General features: G+C 39.7%; 1 protein-coding gene across 1 annotated transcript in view; it reads left to right on the forward strand.

Annotated features, from left to right (window-relative positions):
* LOC108275263 (poly(ADP-ribose) glycohydrolase) overlaps positions 1-11,358 on the forward strand; it is an 89,506-nt gene extending 78,148 nt beyond the window's left edge. The window contains exons 2-18 of the mRNA XM_053685682.1: positions 1,345-1,389; positions 3,130-3,197; positions 3,298-3,573; positions 3,757-3,843; positions 3,948-4,037; positions 4,115-4,186; positions 5,357-5,443; positions 5,565-5,725; positions 6,494-6,573; positions 6,782-6,854; positions 6,933-7,008; positions 7,190-7,337; positions 9,835-9,913; positions 10,199-10,307; positions 10,389-10,494; positions 10,589-10,717; positions 10,886-11,358. Of these exons, the coding sequence (XP_053541657.1) occupies positions 1,350-1,389; positions 3,130-3,197; positions 3,298-3,573; positions 3,757-3,843; positions 3,948-4,037; positions 4,115-4,186; positions 5,357-5,443; positions 5,565-5,725; positions 6,494-6,573; positions 6,782-6,854; positions 6,933-7,008; positions 7,190-7,337; positions 9,835-9,913; positions 10,199-10,307; positions 10,389-10,494; positions 10,589-10,717; positions 10,886-11,016 (1,812 nt within the window). The 5' untranslated portion in view covers positions 1,345-1,349 and the 3' untranslated portion in view covers positions 11,017-11,358. The remainder of the gene's footprint in view (positions 1-1,344; positions 1,390-3,129; positions 3,198-3,297; positions 3,574-3,756; positions 3,844-3,947; positions 4,038-4,114; positions 4,187-5,356; positions 5,444-5,564; positions 5,726-6,493; positions 6,574-6,781; positions 6,855-6,932; positions 7,009-7,189; positions 7,338-9,834; positions 9,914-10,198; positions 10,308-10,388; positions 10,495-10,588; positions 10,718-10,885) is intronic.
* The last annotated feature ends 3,517 nt before the right edge of the window (positions 11,359-14,875 follow it).

The following is a 14,875-nucleotide window of genomic DNA, read 5'->3' on the forward strand; positions in this document are numbered from 1 at the left end:
CAGTGTTTAAACCCTACATCTGTTAAACTTATAGCAGAGCAACACTAATGGACAGGGTAGAGAGATCTGATAAACTGTATGGCAACAGATGGACTACAGTGTAAGAATATTACACAGTGTGAAATTTTAAACACAGCCAGCCAGTGTTATTTGAGGGCCACGCCCACTGATAAGGAAGTTTCAACATAACTTTAAAGGCATTCTTGAACAGAAAAGTTGGATCATTGTACTCTCATGGCCAAAGCCACCTGATTTGCAGTTTAGGAAACTTTCTGAAAAGCATTTCTTCTGCCAGCCACAGATACCTGCTTGGGTTTGAAAAATCACTTCTGGAGGTAAACTCACAATAAGCTTCATATTAAATAGATGCAATACAACAAGAGCTTTTTGCAGTTATGATAAGACTGATTGATCTAATGATTGTGAATTACAGAACTGAGATTTTGTATATGTACATTAAAAATAAATTGTTAAAAAAAAAACTTGTGCAAAATGCAAAAAAAAAAAAAACTAAACAAAACGTTTATGCAAAAAGTTTCTATTTTAGGAAAAGAAAAAAAAGATGTCGCGTAGAGTGATTAGTAATAAAGTGTGCATGTAGTGTTTAGCAAACAGCCAAAGCTTTTTTTTTTAACCGTAAACCCCTGTATACACGCGCACCACCTGAGTCTATCTACCGCTTTGAGAATGCAATGTTGTTCTTCCGGCAATGATTTTCACGGCAGCATTTCCTTGGTATGTTGCACTGATACACCGAGCTGCCGTTAGTAGAGACGCGCTGTTTGATGATGCAAAACTTAGCAGATTTGTTTACATTTGTTCCAACAAGAACAGGCTGAACTGAAATGATTTACCGTATTTGTATTTGGACGCTTCTTGTCACGTGACCAAGCTAGGATAAGAGTCTTTTGTTTTGCGTTGGGAATTCCTTCATGTTCCTCCGACATTTTTTTAAAATTGTATTTTAAAATTAAATACTGCTTAGTTTTCACGCTGTACAAAAGTATTGAAAAGGTAAATGGTGTGTAAAACGATAGTCTTCAGTAGCGTGAGGTCCAATAGGAGATAAACAAACAAATCAAAAAAAGAGTCTTGTATTTCCTGTCGAAGTTTAGAAGATTAACATGAAGAAATTTATCATGGGATTTGTAGCTTTTTGTACCAATCACGGTCAAGCAAGATGTCATTCTAAGGTAAGCCCTGTGTGTGTGTGTGTGTGTGTGTGTGTGTGTGTGTGTGTGTGTGTGTGTGTGAGAGAGAGAGAGAGAGAGAGAGAGAGAGAGAGAGAGAGAGAGAGAGAGAAACCTGTAACTCTAGTCTACACTTTCACACTCTGTTTCTCAGCAGCTATGTGTATACCTGTGTACAGGGCTGACCGACACACCTTGAGTGAGTAACCTACAGAGCAATGTTCACTTTATACATGTGATTCTCAACAGAATTAATGTTTGCAGTGATCCTAACACACCAGTTAGAAGTTGAAGTCGGAACAAAACCAGTTAAAACAGTTTCAACGTAATCGAAAGCTCAACGTTGACACATTGGTACCGAATGACACACACACACACACACACACACACACACACAGACACAGTGAGGTTTAGTACATTTAATTTATTTGCCAAAGCATTGAAAAGAGTCAATCACACGTAAATCTGTCTATCTATTCATCTACAGCCTCAATTCTGAAAAAGTTGGGATAGTATGGACATTGCTCATAAAAACAAAGAGGGGTGGTTTGTAAATGTACTTTGACGAGGTATTTCATGTTTTACCTAATCAACTGCATAGTTATTGTTAATCTGGGACAGGGGCAATTTAGGACTAATAGTGATGTGACAAGTTGAAATAAGAAGGTGGTGTGAAACAGTAGAGGCAATCATCTAATCATAGTATATAAGGAACTTGTTGGACTTCTGATCAGAAGGTCGTGATTTCAAATACAAGGCCCATAACCCTCAATTGCTCAGTTGAATTAAAATGAGATGGATGTAAGACGCTCTGGATAGGGTCATCTGCCAAAATGCCATCAGTGTAAATATGTAGCATAGATATCACACACACACACACACACGGACTTAAAGGCAGATAGGCAGCTATATTTTTTATTAAAATGTTTTCAAAAGTGTTTCAGGTTAGGTGTTTCATGCTGTGTTTCCTCCAATTAACAAACATGGTAAACGGAAAACTTCTAAAAGTTAATTCATTCAAACAAACAACAAGAAAACTCTCTGTTGTGTGTTCTTTTATCTCTTGTCCTCCCAACATTTACGTCATTACAAGTTAGCAGCACTGTGAGTAGTAAGAGGTATTTTTGCCTTAGTTTTATATTCAACAGTATATTCCACTTCAATAATGGTAGAACATTATGCAAAGCTACGGTCCATGTGTCTTGAACTATGACATTACTAATTAGAGGCCTAAATAAGTATTATATTGTCTGAAGTTTGAAATTACAGGAACTTCTAAGTGGCGCAACAGAAAAGTGTTCGCTTTATCATCGGCAGATCAAGAGTTTGAATCCTGAAGATGCAACAGTCTTCCATGGATGTATGCGGAAGAGGGTAGATAACGCTTTCCTCCGAGTGACTTATACTGCCCTGTGATGCAACATGCGCCGCAGTTTGAAAAGATGATTAGATTAAGAGGATTAGCTGGATGGTAGCTGTTGTATGATAGAGTGAGCTAGCTGGTGGGTTGGAAAATGCCTGTAACCAAGTTGGTTAGAAAAATGTAGGGAAGAATATGAAATTGCATGGTCTTATATTTTAGGCTTTTGGGCTATTCTGTTGCCGTATTTATTTCTTATGATATTGAAATTGTTTACAAGAAATGACACAAACACATACATGCTCACACACAGACGCAGGTCACCTGGCGTATCATGGTGCAAGAAAAGTCAACTAACTATTGCCTAATAGTAAATACTGTCTTTTAAATGACACCAAAACTCACTGCTGTACGACTTTTATGGGATGCCATGTCTTAAAATCTTAATACCATTTGAAGTTGAAGAAAAAAAAATGTGTGTGTGTGTTTTGAACTTGATGCATGTACATGGTGTGAATGTCATTACAACCTGAAAATGTTTTGTACTTATTCACCACAAATTCATTCATTCATCTTCAGGTTCTCTGTGGTTTTGGAGCATACCCCTGGAACACTTGAAGCATTTGCGCCATAAATTCCATATATTTGTACTTTCATTTGATATTCTTATCAAGATTAATAGTTGAGTTATTTTCTAAATATTTACTTCTTCAGAAATAAATCCACTCTTACTCTCTTTCCCATCAGATGGCTAATAACAACAGTTCTCAAGTGAAGGAATGCCTCAGACACTCTGACATGGCCGAGGAAAGCAAACCAGGATCGAGCCAAGACACAATGGATGGCTCAAAACGAAAGCACAGTGAGTGCTCCAGTACTGAGGTCACCGACCCGAGACAAAAACCAGGCGCTGAGGCACAGGCCGGAGATACACAGTGTGAGGGAAAGCTGAATAAAGAACCTGAGTGCCACATGCAGCTGGACAAACTGTCTGCAGACAGGAATCACACAGTGCTTATAGATGTAAGAGCCTTAACATTAATATCAAATCATAAAAAGCCACAGACCAAGCTGTATTTGTTAAGCATTAGAATAGTAACTTGTGGTTTTTCATATTTATACAGGACAGTAGTAGCTTAGCGACTTCATAAAGCGACTGGGACAAAAAATATAACAATGTTCATGCAAGTCATTTTGTCTCAACAGATAAACAAATTTAATGCTGGCAGAATAGTTCCATATAAGGGAAAGCATGTTTGGGACCACCTCCATGTGAAATTACCCCAATGTTATGTAAGTGTATTGTTTCAAACACTTTTAGTACTAAATATGTAAAGGGAGTTCCCATCACTGAAAATATATTTATGATGTTTTTTTATTTTTTTTTTAATATATAGCCACTGAATACCATGGGGTCTCGCTGGGCAGTCACAGAGAAAGCTCTGAAAAACCTTACAGATAAGGTTGTTTCAGTAGGAGATGTTGAGGTATTGTAATGTATGTACAACATAAATATACAAAAGATTTACAGTGCAGTGTTAACAAGTGTGTTCTGTTATTTCAGAAGGCCATTAAAACTTACAATCACTCCCACGGGAGGGACTGGTATTTCGATGCCCTTTCCTCATATGTTGCGGTCAGTTACTTAATAAGCTAATGGTTGTAGCCCAATGGTTGCTGTGGACAATTTGACAGCCCTCTCAATGGACAAAGATGAGCAGAGGGCCTCAGCTGACCGGATATGATTTCGGTGTTGGATTGTCCCATTTGAGTTCCTAGTGATCTACAAATCAAAACTAACCAGCCAACAGTGGTCCTGTTTTCAGAAACGGACACTGATGAAGGCTAGAGATTAGCACAATGCATGGTTAAAGATAACCTTTAGTTTCTAAGGCTGGTTTATACTCGATGTTAATGCTGTGTATCCTGTGTTCATTTGGGACATTGATTGTTCATTCATTCATCCTATAGTAGCCACTTTATCGTCATCAAGGTCACCGTTGACCTGGAGTTTATCCCAGGAACACGAAGTGGGCATACACCCTGGATGGAATGGCAGTTCATCGCAGAGTATCCATCATGCACACCCTGATTCACACCTGGGGTAATTTAGAGTAGCCAGTTGACCTACTTTGGACGTGGGAGGAAACCGGCAATCCTGGAGGAAACCCACATGGACATAATGAAATCTTGCAAAACTCAGGATTGGACCATGGAGCTGTGAGGTGGCAACACTACCTGCTGCACCGCCAGTGCGCACAGCGGTTGTGCACAGCCAAAAAAAAATTAATGCAATGTGCGCATGTAGTGGAATAGCAATATAAATGTTGAAGGCAGGACGGTGAAGCAATGCACTGAAGACCACTGTAGCATCAGTATAATGAAAGAAATAGACACCGTTGTCACAACAAGATTAGTTTAATTGTACCATCTATTGTACCATCTACATCCAGGGTGTATTCCCATACTCGAGATATGTGTTATAATAACCTCTTCAACTCTTTACTGTGTAGCTGTGCAGTGGAAGTGATCAAAGAAGGTATGCCAGTGCTGGCTAAAATTCTTTAGAGTCCAAAGGTACAAAAAGTATGCAGACAAGTTTGTGAACAATGGGACGATTCTAGGTGCCATATTCACACCAAGTATAAGCCTGTGGTCCTGCATTGGTCCCTGGCTGTTGATAAATGGAATAGAGAGGGACTGACTAATTGTGAAAAGCACCAGTTGGGCTACACTATACCTACAAAGCAACCAACTGATGTATTATAAAGAACAGTGATTCGTTATTTATGAATTCATTCACCAGGGAGTGCCAAAGATGGAGAACAGTTTTCCCAATGTGATCTCAAATATGGCCAAACTTGCACTGAAGTTGCCTGAGCTCATCCAACATGTAAGTACCTCTTTCGAATTCTATCCACTAATGTAAAGATTACTCATTTTCCTGGCAAATACATTTTTGTCATTTCATTATTTTCGGCTGTTAGCTATTTGTATATTGTGCATGTGCGCAGCCCATCCCTTTGCTGAGGCAGAACTGCAACCATGCCATAACGATGTCCCAGGAGCAGATCTCCTGCCTGCTGGCCAATGCGTTCTTCTGCACTTTTCCCCACAGAAATGCAACTCATCCCAACAGTGAATATGGCAATTTCCCCACCATCAACTTCAGCAGGTGTCACAGTTCACTCTACTTCACTTCCTTATATACTACATGTTTCTTTGTGTAGAAGCATTTTATTTGCACTTTAGGTGCTTCTCAATAAAGTACTCTCTCTCTCTCTCTCTCTCTCTCTCTCTCTCTCTCTCTCTCTCTCTCCCTCTCTCTCTTTCTCCCTCTCTCTCCCCCTCTCTCTCTCTCTCTTTCAGGACTTTTTTTTTACAAACTATACATTTGCTGCTGAAGTGCACTGCAGCTTTTCATTTTATTGGTGTCCCCCCTCTCATTTTGGTCAATTGCCAGTTCCCACCCACTTGCTAGCTATTACATGACTAACCAGGGAGGGTGAAGACTAGTATGTACTTCCTCTGATACATGTAAAGCCAACCAAATCTTTTCAAATTGCAGTGCTATCTGCCCTCTTCCACATACATGAGCTCACAGATGCCCATGATTGGCTAGTGTCACTGTAATTGAGAGGGTAGAGTGAGATGAGCTATCTCTTTCACATTGACTTGAGGAGGACAAGAACTTGCTGGACCTGGGAGGCAGTGGCTGGGGTAGGTTCCCTTGCCGGGAATCAAAACCAGACCGACAATGAGTCAAATAGCCTCTAGTCAGTGAAATATACAAGTTCTTATTGGCTGCATTGTGACACAGTGGGCAGTGTTGCTGCCTCACAAATCCAACTTCCCCGGTTTGATCTTGAGTGTCGATTCTTGAGTGTTATATGTTCACTTCTATGAACCTAAATCATGCATTCTGCTTTTGTTCTTTGCACAGCCTGTTCACTGAAAGGTCTCCACGGAAGTTTCAGAAGCTGAGAGCCCTTTTTCACTACTTCAACACTGTAACCAAAGAAGGTAATGAAGGCACATCAGCATATTGTTATTAAAATAGTAAGTTGCTTTAACTGTCTGAAGTCATGAGTAGATGAGAAGCTCGTTGAAGATTTGACTCGCACTCACTGTCATTAACTGGACCTCCTCACTTCATTCTGTCACGTCTTTCATGTCACATGAACTTGTAATAGCTTACCGTGCATTTATGTTGTTCTGTGTTGTGGAATAGACTCCAAACCAGACGGACTGGTCACTTTTGAAAGAATTAGCATTAAACCATCTGAGTGCCCTGAATGGAATAAGTAAGTTACCTTCAGTCTGTTTGTGAAGTAAATGCTATCATATAGAGTGAGTTCTGACTAATTCATTTCGACTTCTAGGCAGAAGGAAAATTTGACCAACCTCCAGGTGTACTCTAAAGGCTGCATCGAGAAGGAAGGTAAAGGCATGCTGCAGGTTAGTCTTTCAAACTCAACTCCCAAGTTGGATTTTCCTGCTTACCGGCTATTTTAGGGATAATTATATTACAATGAAGAAGTACAGCAAGTGAACTGAGATGCGTTCACTTGAATTTAACCAGTTACCAAAGTAACCAGCGAAACATCACCACAATCCTTTTCTCCCTCACTCTGGAAAGGTGGATTTTGCTGCCAAGATGGTAGGTGGAGGAGTGCTCGGGCGAGGACTGGTGCAGGAAGAGATTCGCTTCATTCAGTGCCCTGAATTGATTGTGGCCAGGCTCTTCACAGAAAAACTGGCCGACAACGAATGTCTGAAGATCACAGGTAGGGGCCAAGTCTAGTAAGCTAGTGGACGTTTTCTGAGATGGTTTGGACATCTTAAAGGGCTTTCACATGGTGGTTTATTCAGAAACCGAGTACGGTTTGCATGAAAAATTGTTAATGTGAAAGCTGTCGTGCGGACCAGGAAGTGCACCACGGTGACCCGAAGCCGAGACTACCTGTAGAAGGTGGTCTGAGTTCGATTGCACTGGAACTGACCCACGATTCCTGTGAATGTGAATGGAACTTGTACTCGGGTCCGCACTTGTTCAGGAAGTAAAGTAACCTGTGCGTGTTTTAGCAGATGACATTGTTAGTTCCCACAGCACACGTGTACCACGAGTGTCCGGGGAACGTTGGGAACGATAAAAAATACTGATAATGAAAACCAAAAGGTGACTTTGGTGGTATCTTTTGAAATGGAAAGAAATAACACACACACACAATGTAAAAGATGACAATAACAACAAAACAAAAACTTGAAATTTACATATGTAAAATAAAATAAGATGCAAGTGATTTTTGGATTTGTAATTTGGATTTTTGAAAGTTAGGCTAAGTAGGCTTACATCAGATATATTTTGGCACACGTACTTTCTGGAAAAATGGCATTAACCACAGAAAAAATTATGCTCATCTGCATAACATTTTATTATGAATTCTAATTGGATTTATTAAATACATCACCTGGCAAGCAAGCATGCCTTAAAGGAATATTTAGACGAACAAAAGAAATTCTGTTTAACCAAAAAGCAAATAACATGTTTCAATTAAAAACAGTAAGCTGAGCCTAAATTAGGGATGTCACGATACCAAAAATCTAGTAATCAGTACAGGTAACACCAAAGTTATATGATACTGGATACCAAAGTCGATACCACGGTGTGGTATAAAAATAAAATTAAAAACTCTCCTGGAGGACATCCTCCTCTGGCTGATACTGGCAAAAAGAGAGAGAGAGATTTTAGTTATCAAACACTGCCTGACAATGAGTAATAAAACAGAGGAGACTACAATTGCTAAGGTGTACTCCTACGCATGCACGCACGCACACACGCACGCACACACACACACACACACACACACACACACACACACACACACACACACACACACACCTTATACTTTGAATGCAAGCATTAGTTTAAATTCACTGATATGGTGGCAGGACAAAAAGAATTATTAAAAGCATGAACAATTGAATAATTATTAGTGACATTACGCTACATTCAGCTGACAGGACATGGGCTGAATGGAGATGCATGGTGGCCCATTAGGAGGTCGTTTATAACATTGCAATGTGTTAGCGTCGTTAACAAATAACTGGCTATCGCTAACATTACATGGAGCATAATGTTAGCTGGTTTCATGGCACAATGCCAGCTGTCTCAAACAAACATAATATAGGACCTGTCTTTCAGGTGCTTTGCCAAATTCTAGGGGTTTCCTCGCTTTGTTCGAAATGAACGATAGCATCAGTTACAGACCGGCTTCAGAGCATCAATTATGCATCAATTATGTTTTCGAATGCGGAGTGTTTCCATATTTAACTCCTAACACATTTCCTCTCAACGAGTCGGGTCAGTGCTAAAGTTTTCACCATCTTCTGTAGTTTTTCCTGTGTGCTTGTAGGCGTTCTTCTTCTTCTTTACCACTTGTGGACCGACTAAAACACTAACATGTATTTGCTGCCTCCTTCAGTTCCGGAAGAATTCAGACCCTGGTACCTTCATTACTGAAGGTACCAATGCTACTGCAGAAAAACAAGTACCGTCACGTTTTAACAATGTTGGTACCAACTTGGTACTGAAGTATTAGCTCTCGTGACATCCTTAGCCTGAATCAAGTGAAAAATGTATAACTCGAGGAGCATGAGGAATTCAAAGATGGAGGTAGTCTTAATGTTTGCAGCAACAGAAGGGTTTAGGGTAACACACTTCACACAGCAGTGTGCTGAACGTGTAAAAATAAAAGTAAAAAATATAGAAAATGCATCAGAGGATGCACTAGTTTATTTGTTGGTAGTGAAAGATGTGTACAAGGATAACCCAACACGAGAGTTTTCCAAAAACTGCGACTCTCGAACCGAAATCCGAGCCATCACATGCTGGCAGAATAAATTAATTACTGGCACTTCGAAAGTTTAAGGCAAAACAGCATGTTAAGGACATTGTCATGATGGACAATATGTACACTGTGGATTTATCTCCCTTTATATATGTGTGTGTGTGTGTATGTGTGTGTATATATATATATATATATATATATATATATATATATATATAATATATATGTGTGTGTATGTGTATATATATATATGTATATGTATGTGTGTGTGTGTGAGAGAGAGAGAGAGATAATTAGACAAAAAAGTTGACACAAAAAATTCCACAACTTTTAAATTTGTTAACAGTGAAAAACTATATAATAGAAATGCACTAAAACTTAAAAGACTTTAAAAAAAAAAAAAAAAAAAAAAAAATGACAACTGCTTCTTCAGGCGTGCAGATGTACAGCAATACCCGTGGCTACAGCGATACCTTTGAGTGGGACAGCCCCCATACAGACCAAACCAAAAGGTAAACACCTAAACAAGAAAATGCAAATGAGCTCACCTCGAGTAAACTGGAGATTTGTGAAGTGAACATTCAAGGCAGTTTTACATGATTAACGTTACAGATGAATACTTTATATGTAAATACATTAATTTTGATACTGTAATAATAAAAATGATTATTAGTAGCTGATATATTATCCAGCTCAGCTGTCCTTTATGCCTTGGTTACTGTCTATTAAAAGTTTTAGCTGTTTTAGTAATGAAGCATTGAGTAAGAGTAGGTTTTTACCCAGTGGCTTTGTTACAGGGATGAATGGAAACGGCGTTTCTGCCAGATTGTTGCAATTGACGCTTTGAGATTTGACGACCCAAGACAGCAGTTCACTGAGAAAAACATCAAACGAGACCTACTCAAGGTCAGAAGTCTCTCTGAAATATGAACAACTTTGTACTTTTGAGCGGGCTGAATTTTATTCTCCGTCTTTGGTTTTTAAAAGGCATATGTCGGCTTCAAGAGGGATAACATTCCTACTGAATACACTTCTGCTATTGCTACTGGCAACTGGGGATGCGGAGCTTTTAAAGGTGATCCAATGCTCAAAGGTAATCAGCAGCGCCTGCTCCACATGTCCTGCTATGCTGTATATAATGGATGTTAGAATATTTCAAATCCTAAACTTTCATTGTTTTGTAAAAGCTCTTATTCAGATGATGGCTGCAGCTGTGGCTCAGCGAGACTTGGCCTACTTCACTTTTGCCAATGAGCAGCAGGCAGAGCAGCTGCAGAGTATGCACAAGTTACTGAAGAGTCACAACATGACTGTGGGTGAGTAACACATGAGGAGTACATGAGTAGCACGAGTAGCACTATAGTCAAACAGGACTATAGGACATTTATCCCACATTAACATACTGTTATAACATAGTGTTCATTGTGTTCAGTATTTTATTACAGTAATCCCAGCTCTTAATAAAAGTCTCCGACCTTCCACAGGCAAGTTATACAATCTGCTGCAGGAGTATTGTAAGTACTACAGTCGTCATCATCATCATCCTCCTCATCAAGTGAAGAATGTGTTTGACTACATCAGGGAGAAGCTGGCTATTTGCTCTAGTCAGCTATGAAAACCTGCTGTTCTTTTGAAGCAATACATTAGATCAATGCTATATTTCTCTTCATGAAGAAACTGTAAATTGTGTTCAATTTTGGTTCCAGGGTTTATATTTAATTGCAGCAGAACACTTACAGTAAATGAAAATAGTGTCTTTGGTGTGATGCACTTTAGAAAACTTTCAATGGGCTTTTCATTACCGAAATAATAGAAATGCAGGCTAGATATTTCTTTTAATAAGTACTAATAAGCATCAGTGTTTATTTTTTTTGGAAATTGAAATGAAAATCCTTTTTAATTGCAATGTTGTGTACATACAGTCTAAGAAAAGAACGAAATAAAAATCTCAATGAAACCAAGATGCTTTTATTGAACAAGGTATGTCAAGAGTCCAAAATAATATCCAATATTAAGAAAATAAATCAAATTCACTTTCACTTATTTTTACTGTTTGACAATAAAAAGGATATTTCATTTTTCTCCCTAAATGTTATGTTTTACCACAGAGGACATAAGAAAATGCTTAAGAAGGATATAAATAACAGAAAGAGATGGTTTGAGAAGGATAAATATAACAGAAGAGGCATATACTCTGCTTTCCCTGAGAGCAGAGGTGAAAGTGGTTTAAGAGAGTGAATGAAGTTCTGAGTTTATAACAATGGTTGTCATCACAGACAAGGACCTGAACAAACTATCAATTTTATCAATCTAATTTTACTTATATTTACATTTATAAATATAGCGGACACTTTTATCCAAAGCGACTTACAAATGAGAAAATACAAGCAAAACAATATATCAAGAATATATAGATAGATATATATAGAGAACAATACAAGTAGTGCTACCATACAAGATCTATTAATTGAGTTCCAGAAGAAGCAAAGTGTGCAGAGTAGAGGTGTAAATGCACCTCTGTACACCTCTGTGCACCAATGTAATTTTAAATAAGGTCATTTAAAAAATAATAAAAAAAAATTAGGGGTTGGATAGGTGTTCGTGGAAGAGGTGGGTCTTTAGCTGTTTTTTTGAATATAGTGACAGATTCTGCAGTCCGGATTGAGGTTGGAAGTTCATTCCACCTCTGAGGAACAGTTAGTGTGAAGGTTCTGGAAAGGGACCTTGAGCCACGCTGAGTAGGCACTATTAAGCGTCGGTCGTTGATTGATTGCAGATTGCGTGAGGGAACGTAAGCGTTCAGGAGAGAATTGAGGTAGGAGAGTGCTGTTCCAGACAAGGTCTTGTAGGTGAGCATCAAGGCCTTGATGCAGCCGGCTACAGGAAGCCGGTGGGACATGGGTTCTCTTGGGCTGGTTGAAGACGAGGCGTGCTGCTGCATTCTGAGTCATCTGAAGGGGTTTCATGGAGCTGGCTGGGAGGTAGTGATTTGCAGTAGTCCAGTTTTGAGATAACAGCCTGGACTAGTATCTGTGTAGCCTGTTCGGTGAGGTAGGGTCAGATTTTCTTGATGTTGTACACGAACCTACAGGACCATGCAATTGTTGAGATTTGGTCTGTAAAGGTCAAGTTGTCATTGAGAATCACTCCAAGTTTTCTGCCTGTCCTGGTTGGCTTGAGTGTGGTTGAGCCGAGCTGTACAGTGAGGTTGTGGTTGATTGAGGGACAGGCTGGGATGACGAGAAGCTCAGATTTTGCCAGGTTGAGCTTAAGGTGGTGTTCCCTCATCCAGTCTGAGATGTCAGACAGGCAAACAGAGATTCATGCAGAGACGGATGGATCGTCAGACCGGAAGGACAAATAGAGCTGGGTGTCGTCAGCATAGCAGTGGTATGAGAAGCCATGAGACTCAATCACCTGCCCCAGAGATGTAGTGTAGATAGAAAAGAGCAGTGGACCCAGAACTGATCCCTATGGAACGCCAGTTTTGAGTTGCTAAGTTTCAGAAATACCTCCCCTCCACAATACCTTGAAGGATCTGTCTGAGAGATAGGATTCCACCCAGCGCAGAACCGTTCCGGTGATGCCCAGGTTGGAGAGAGTTGACGGGAGGATCTGATGGTTCACAGTGTCGAAAGCAGCAGAGAGATCGAGTAGGATGAGGACAGATGATCTAGAGGTTGCTCTTGCTAGTCGTAAGGCTTCAGTGATGGAAAGCAAAGCAGTCTTCGCGGAGTGATTGCTCTTGAAGTCAGACTGCTTGGTGTCCAGGAGGTTGTTCTGTGTGAGAAAATTGGAGAGTTGATTAAAAATGGCTCTTTCAAGGGTTTTGGAAAGAAAAGGGAGGGGGGAAACAGGTCTGTAGTTGTCAACCACAGCAGGGTTAAGTGATGTTTTTTTTAAGCAGTGGGGTAACCTGGGCCTGCTTAAATGAGGTAGGGTATGTGCCAGTAACACGTGCTCATGTGTTAAAGATGTGTGTGGGTGCAGGTAATAGTGTGGGAGAGATGGACTGAAGAAGGTGAGGAGGAATAGCTCAAGAGGACAGGTTGTGGGACGGCTAGAGAGGAGGAGTTTAGAGACATCCATCTCTGAGAGGAGAGAGAAGGAAGTCAGTTGGGAGTTACATGGAGGAGGAGACGCTCTATGCATGTCTGGGGTTGAGAACTGGTTCCTGATTGATGTAACCTTGTTGGAAAAGAAAGTGGCGAAGTTGTCTGCAGTGAGAGAGGTAGGGGAAGGGGGAGGAGAGGGACAGAGAAGAGAAGAAAATGTTTTGAAGAAAGTGCGGGTGTTGAGAGAACTGCCAATCTTCTCTTGGTAGTATGTGGCTTTGGCAACGGAGATGCTATTGGAAAAAGAGGAGAGAAGTGTTTCGTAATTAGCTGGGTCAGTCAGATCGTTAGATTTACGCCATTTCCTTTCGGATGATCTTAGTTTGGCCTGGTTGTTATGCAGATCTTCTGAGAGCTAAGGGGTGATTTACGAGCAGGTCTGGAGGTTAGGGGGTAGATACTGTCAAGAGATGTTAGAGTGGAACATAGCATGTCAGTTGCGGTGTTTAAGTCCAGTGAGGAGAGGTGGCTATCAGGGAAGTAAGGTTGTGACAATAGAGGAGAAGTGTGAGGGACATAGAAGGTAGGTTGGTAGGTAGGTTAATACTACTACTACTACCAATAATAATAATAAAATGACCTCAATCGAAATAATTAAATATGTAATGAAAGGTGTTGTCTATATATCTGACCTCATTTTTCTATAAAGATATAGACTTATATGCTGCAGCTTTAAACTACAACGGTTGGGGGAAGGTGCACTTCCTAAACCTGCCCACACGATGGCAGTGAAAATCCATCCAGAGCAAAACCCAGCGCTACCTGAAACTCACTTTATCATTTTTACTTCATCACCCTTTATTCTTTATTCTATAGTTTCTCTCATTTCTTTCTGTTGTTGTTATTATAATTATTACTATTAGTATTCTTATGATTATAATTACTATTTCTTTTAGTACTATTCATACGTGTATTATTAGGATTAGCAAATGACTTCTAAAAACTGTCAATCAAACCATCATGCTACACCTCTGTACATGATGTCATTATGGTTCACTGCCCCCCTTCTCTCTCTCTCTCTCTCTCTCTCTCTCTCTCTCTCTCTCTCTCTCTCTCCCAATATAGACTTATACTTGATTTCTTGAATTGTAAAAACAGCTGCTAAATTAATAATTATGTGCAAATTCAAAGCAAGCAAGAAAGGTTAAACAAGTTCTCTATTTGTTTTTTTGTTTTTTTTTTGTTTATGTAAGTATATGTATTTCGTCAGCGCTGCTACAAGTATGTTACTATTATTTCCATAACACTAATACAGCCTTATTCTCCGTTTACACCGCAAGGCTATAATTTTATTTTCAGTTCCTCTCCTTAACTTCAGTAACTTCATCCATGAAACCCATAATCAAAATAATCTCAAAA

The sequence above is a fragment of the Ictalurus punctatus genome, chromosome 14 (genome assembly GCF_001660625.3).
Source record: "Ictalurus punctatus breed USDA103 chromosome 14, Coco_2.0, whole genome shotgun sequence".
NCBI lineage: Eukaryota > Metazoa > Chordata > Actinopteri > Siluriformes > Ictaluridae > Ictalurus > Ictalurus punctatus.